At 54.1% G+C, this 6,000-nt stretch overlaps 1 protein-coding gene across 3 annotated transcripts in view; it reads left to right on the forward strand.

Moving 5' to 3' along the window:
* The window catches only part of IKBKB (inhibitor of nuclear factor kappa B kinase subunit beta), a 52,437-nt gene extending 46,700 nt beyond the window's left edge, over nucleotides 1-5,737 (forward strand). Inside the window, exons 20-22 of one of the 3 annotated variants that reach the window (XM_070781490.1) lie at nucleotides 722-849; nucleotides 3,084-3,351; nucleotides 4,495-5,737. In XM_070781490.1, coding sequence (XP_070637591.1) covers nucleotides 722-849; nucleotides 3,084-3,351; nucleotides 4,495-4,560 — 462 coding nt within the window. In that variant the 3' untranslated portion in view covers nucleotides 4,561-5,737. Of the gene's footprint in view, nucleotides 1-721; nucleotides 850-3,083 lie in introns of all 3 variants that reach the window. The other 2 variants (XM_070781491.1, XM_070781489.1) reach the window with 2 other exon arrangements.
* The last annotated feature ends 263 nt before the right edge of the window (nucleotides 5,738-6,000 follow it).

Consider the following 6,000-nt stretch of genomic DNA (forward strand, 5'->3'; position numbering starts at 1 on the left):
TCCGTGTGTTTCTCTTCTCCTTGGGAAGAGTAAACGCGCCTTCCTTCTCATTTCCTTGTAAGGGTTTGTTAAGCAATCCAGCTAATGAAAGAGAAGCCTCAGGGCCTTCCCTGGCAGTCCAGCGGTAGAGAATCCACCTTCCAACACGGGACGAGGGTTTGTTCACTGGTCAGGACACTTAAGATCCCACGTGCCACGGGGCAACTCAGCCCTCAGGCCACAACTGGAGAAGCCTATGACTGCAGTCAAGAGCCTGCAGAGCCAAAAAAACACAGAATTAAATGGCCAATGGTTGATTTAAAAAAAAAGAGATAGAATCCTCAAATCTCTCTGTATTTAGAACCCCCAGAATTTAAAATTAAATGGCCAATGGTTGATTTTTTTAAAAAAGAAATAGAGCTCTCAAATCTTTCTGTATTTAGAACCCCCAAAATTTAAAATTAAATGGCCAATGGTTGATTAAAAAAAAAAAAAAAGAAATAGAACCCTCAGATCTCTCTGTATTTAGAACCCTCAATCAAAAAGTTACACCTGCAGATGCAGAAGCAGTTTCTAAGCCGAAATGCAAACCGTGAGACGGCAATGTTGCCTGATTTCTGCAGGAAGAGCATGTGTCTCGTGGCCAGGTGTCTTCACGAGAAAACACCCTGCCGTGAAAGCAGAATTTCAGTCATCCCTCTGCCCCCAGACCACTGATTCTCTTTCCGGTTTTGCCCTCTAGAGCAAGGTCCGGGGTCCCGTCAGCGGAAGCCCGGACAGTATGAACGCCTCCCGCCTGAGTCACCCCTGCCAGCTGATGTCACAGCCCTGCACGGCTCCCGACAGCTTGCCCGAGGCCGCCGAGAAGAGGTCAGTCCTCATCCACGGCGCCCAGTACCAAAGTCCGGGGCGCATCAGGAGGTTCTGGGCACAGAAGCGTGGGTCTCTTGGTGGCGGCCGGCGTCTCCCATCAGTGGTGCCGTGCACGCCCCTTGGTGTCTGTCCCCCGTGCCGGGCACTGTGGGCGTGGATGTGGTGTGTTGCTCACAGTGCTGCTTGTGACCTGCCCAGCCAGGCGTCCTTACCTGAGGCCGAGTTGCTCTCACTGGATGGGAACCTTCCGTCCAGTGCTGGCCAGTCCTGTGCCGTCCCCTCATCCGTCCCTCGCTATTTGCTCACAGAAGCAGGTCCCTGAGGGTGTTTGCTGGTCACCGCGCCCCAGCCACGCACTGCTGGTCCCTCCTGTGGCCCCTCCTCCCCCCAGCCCCCATTCACCCCTCCCTGCCTGCTGCGTACTTCGCTGCTGCAGAGCTGGGAGTGCAGCCTCAGAGCCCTTCCCGTGAGGCTTTCCCTCTCTGCTTCCAGCCCAGTGCTGCCCCCAGGACCTCTCTGGTCAAATCCGTCTTCATGGGAGACTGTTTTGATTGAGTTATTCTTCCGGATATTCAGGGACCAGCCATGGCAGCCAGCTGCCTCAGGGCCAAGGCTGAGCCTTTTCCAGCCTCCAAGCGTTCTCTCCAGGCTCACCCCTGCTCCCAGGAAGCTCCTGGCTCTGCCCGGGGGTCTTGGAGCCTGGTCCAGACCAGCAGCATCAGTGGGTTCTGGGCTCTCACTGGACATGCGGTTCGGGATCGGCAGCCCTGGGTAACCAGGCCGGGCCGACCCACCTGCATCCTGGAGCCCCGGGTCCTCGGCTCTGCTGAAGCCCTCCCCGGAGTGTCTTCCCTCCACCCCAGCCCTGCCTCCCACCCTCTCTGCGGCCCGGACACATACACACAGATCGCCGTCTTCTGAGACACCTGTGCGGTTTTTTTGTTTCTGGTTCAGCCTCACACCCATTTCTTCAGAGCCTTGCTGGGCCCCAGGCACTGGAGATAGTGAAAATTGATTCCTAAGGGCAGATCTACAGACTAGAGAGGAGACTTGATTGCTGAGGGAGAGGAATGACTGACACCGGGTACAGGGTTTCCCCTTGGGTGATGAAAACGGTCAAGGACTAGACCTCTGCGGTGGTTGCACAGCGCCGTAAGTGCACCAGAAGGGTGTAGTCGTGCACCTTAAACAGGTGAATTTTATGGTTTGTGAATATATCTCAGTAAAGCTGTTTTCAAGAAGTCCTGTTCCTGTACTTAGGGAGTTTGTAACCTGTACTGTTTTGGGGTTTTTTTTTTTTTTTTTTTCTCTATTTCTCTTTTTGGCCTCTTGGCTTGCAGAATGTATTTCCCTAAGCAGATACTGAACCTGGGCCCTCGGCAGTGAAAGTGCAGAGTCCTAACCACTGGACCACCAGAGAATTCCCCGTGTCGGATTCTTAGTTCTCTCCCCAACTTCCAGTTAGCTCCTTGAGTGTGGTATCCAGGTCCGGGGCCTCTGGGGCCTGGGCAGTGGCCGCCGGTGGATGAGTCTGGGCTCTGCTCCTCTCACCAGCGCCCCCTTTGCGGTGAGAGGAGGAACTGCAGGCCCTTTCTGTTGGGTTTGTCCTGTTCCTCCACGAGATCCTCAAAGCTCTAGGAAAGGTGTCCTGGGGGCCCAGGCTGCCGTCTGTCTGCCCACCTGGAGCCGAGGTTAGAACAGGACAGATGGCTTGCTTTGGTCTCGCCTTTCTCAGCCATGGCCTGTTCTCGGGACGTGTGCATTTCTCATCATAGGAAAGGCCAGAGCGCAGCAGATGAATCAGTCCCTAGAACACGCCGCTCCCAGTCTCAGAGAGCTGAGGACACCTGGGGAAGTCTCGTGGTCTGTACGCCTTTGTCAGTTTCAAAAACCGTGAAACGGGTGATCTGGGAGAGATTTTCAGATGGTGGCAGTTTAGGGAGAGCCTAAGAAATCTCTTCGGCTCTGAGCTTTCTTATTAGGCCAGACCTCTGCTTTCTCATGTTGTGAATGGCGATGCTCACGGCTGGGTTCGAGCTTCCGTAACAGCACTCAAGAAGAACAGATGAAATCGCGAGGCAGTGTCGTGTATTTTAAGACACTCAGAATATTCGTTCAATTTTTAAAGTCTTTCCAGAAGCCCTTTAGCATATTTGTACACAGTAATATATTACTTTTGAAAAAGTATATTCACACTGACCGCATTCTAATAGTCCAGTTGTTTTCTTCAGTGAGGACCTGGTGGCTGAAGCTCACACCCTGTGCACCCAGCTGGAGAACGCCCTGCAGGACACCATGAAGGAGCAGGACCAGAGTTTGAGGGTAATGGCCCACGGGGACCCCTGCTGCTCCACACCTTTTCTTTTCTGCAGCAAACGAGGAGAAGCTGAGAGAGAGGTGACGCCCTGCCGCCTTGATCTCAGTGTACACTTGCGATTTTCTGGTACAACCTTCTTATTCATCGTGATAACAGGGCTGACGACTGTTGAACGAGCACAGGTACCTTACGTGCTCTATCTCCTCTCATCCGCACTGCACATGGTCCTTATGAGGCCGGTAGCATCCCTGTGGGAAGGCTTCTCTCCCGCTCTTGCCTTCTGTGCAGTTGCTGGGCATGCACGTCAGAGGTGCGGTGCTGGGCTCCAGGGACAAAGCCGTCACCACCCCCTCTCTCAGGGACTCAGAGCTTAGGGACTCAGCAAGCCTAGCTCTAGGGAAGCTGATCTAAAGAAAAATGAGTCCAGGTGCAGAGACATCGAGGCAAAGCTGAACTTGCCGCCGCTGCTGCTGCTGCTGCTGCTGCTAAGTCGATTCAGTCGTGTCCGACTCTGTGCGACCCCATAGACTGTGGCCCACCAGGCTCCCCCGTCCCTGGGATTCTCCAGGCAAGAACACTGGAGTGGGTTGCCATTTCCTTCTCCAGTGCATGAAAGTGAAAAGTGAAAGTGAAGTCGTTCAGTCGTGTCTGACTCTTAGCAACCCCGTGGACTGCAGCCTACAGGCTCCTCCGTCCATGGGATTTTCCAGGCAAGAGTACTGGAGTGGGTTGCTGAGACGATGCTTATTCGTTCACTGGGGTCTTTTAATGGCCATTTCCTGCCAATACAGTCCCGTGATAGTGTTTCCGGAACTTCTCGGTTTGGGGAAGGATCGGAGAGGTCACTGCCAATGGTAATCACCTCTTATTTCTTCAAGTGTCCTTCTCCGGTTTGGGGCTTTCTGTGTCTCCTTCTTGCTGCTCTTCCTCCTCTGGGCCCTGTATGATTTGATCCTTGCACTGCCTATTTGCTTCTGCCGGAGGGAAAGGAAGTCTGGCCAGGCGGTTCCACCTGGTTAGCCTGGAGGTGGAGAGCTGAGACGAGCCCTGGGCACCTGGGCATGCAGTGAGCATAGGTCAGTGCTGTGAGCTGCAGGAATAACACTTAAATCGCCTGGCCAGAGTCTGAGGGGCTCCACGCCCATCTGAAGATAAGCTCCTGCACGATCTTGAAGACGTAGCTCCGGCTCTGGGGTCCCTTGCAGAAACTTGACTGTCAGTGAAAGGCTCTAGCCTTCCTTCTAAATTGCGCTGGTTGCCTCCCAAAGAAGAAAACCAGGTACCTGGGTGGCCACGGGGTTGTTAATGAGCCCGTTGACTTTCAGTCTCTAGACTGGAGCTGGTTGCAGTCGGAGGAGGAGGAACAGCAGAGCCTGGAGCGGGCCTCGTGACGGTGGGCGGCCCTGGCCCTCATGGGCCGCCTGGCCCGAGGCCCCAGCATCATCGCGCCGGCATCCTCGGCACCCAGACAGGGATCGCGCTCCTCCAGCAGCCGTTACGGTCACCGTGGACCGAAGGCGTGGCCCTCCATGGGCATAGCCAGCAGCTCGTCCACTTGCTGGATTTCCTCCGCTGCAGAGGCCCAGAGGACGTGGATGCGGGGGGGCGGCATGTAGGAGATGTCACCAGGGCCACCGCTGCCCCCGTGAGGGGAAAGGAGTGCTCCAGGCTCAGTGGCTGCACCCAACTGGCTCCCAGGACGCAGTCTGAGTGGCGCTCTGTGCCAGCTGTCTCCTCCTGACCCCTCCTGCTCTCCAAAGGAGGTCTGTCTGTGTAGCTCGAGTTTCTGGATCCAGCTTCTCTTGAGCAGACCTCGAAACCCCGGACCCCACCCTGCCCCATCCTCCTTTCTCCTCTGATCTCACTGCTGCTAACATTCGTCCTTCCACCTGCAACCTGCAGCCAGGCTGCGGTCCTTCCATCCAGCCTGACTGTCTGGAGCCAGGAGGGAACAGCATCTCCCTTCCTCCGGGTCCCAAAGAGTCCTGGGAGCGAGCTGCCTTGGAGAAGAAGGAAAGACGGAAAGAGTGTCTGTCACCCACGAGCCTGCTGACCCCCTGTGCCCACAGCCCTGCCCCGTGTGCGGCCATGGGGGCACGGGAGAGGTCCCGCCCCTCGTATCCTCTCACGGTATTATTTAGTGAATGTATTTAAAAAACAGATTCTCTATTTTGCAACATGACTCAGACCCCACTGTCTATTTTTATAATACCTCTGGTTAGGACTTAACAAACTCAAAAACCCAACTGCAATGGAACGTTTGATGAAATCGAACGGTGCTAGAGCCCGTGCTGCCTCTCTGCCGTCTCACAAAAGCTTCTCTGTGTAACAGAAGGACAGCACGGTGAGCTTGGATGATCCCAGGCAGGCAAGTTTGGTTGGAGAAGAAAGCCAGACGAGAAGTTTCACAGAGTGCCTTCCGTGGAGGCAGTACCGTGGGTTCCATGTACAGGAAGTTTGGGGAACAACGGTTCATGCTTTAAGTGCCTCTTAGAAATTCACATTATGCACTGGTTTACTGAAGGAAGGAAAGTCCCTTGATAATAAACTGGGTTAATTCCGCCTAAATCCGCTGTTTCCCCAACTCACTTGACAATGACACCTTTTATTTTTCTCTCGTGTGCATGTAATATTGATGAATGGCCCAAAGAACTGGAGAGTGATAAAGCATGATTTAGAAAACACTGGTGAGGAACACAGTGGGAATTTAGACCTGAATGGTAGGCTGGGGTGGGGTCAGATTAGGGAGGGAATGAATGTTGAGCTAAGAGTCAGGGGCCGATTTTAATGGCAGCTGGAAGTCACTGAAGAATTTTGAGTAAAGAAACATC

Source organism: Bos indicus, chromosome 27, assembly GCF_029378745.1.
Source record: "Bos indicus isolate NIAB-ARS_2022 breed Sahiwal x Tharparkar chromosome 27, NIAB-ARS_B.indTharparkar_mat_pri_1.0, whole genome shotgun sequence".
Classification (NCBI taxonomy): Eukaryota; Metazoa; Chordata; class Mammalia; order Artiodactyla; family Bovidae; genus Bos; species Bos indicus.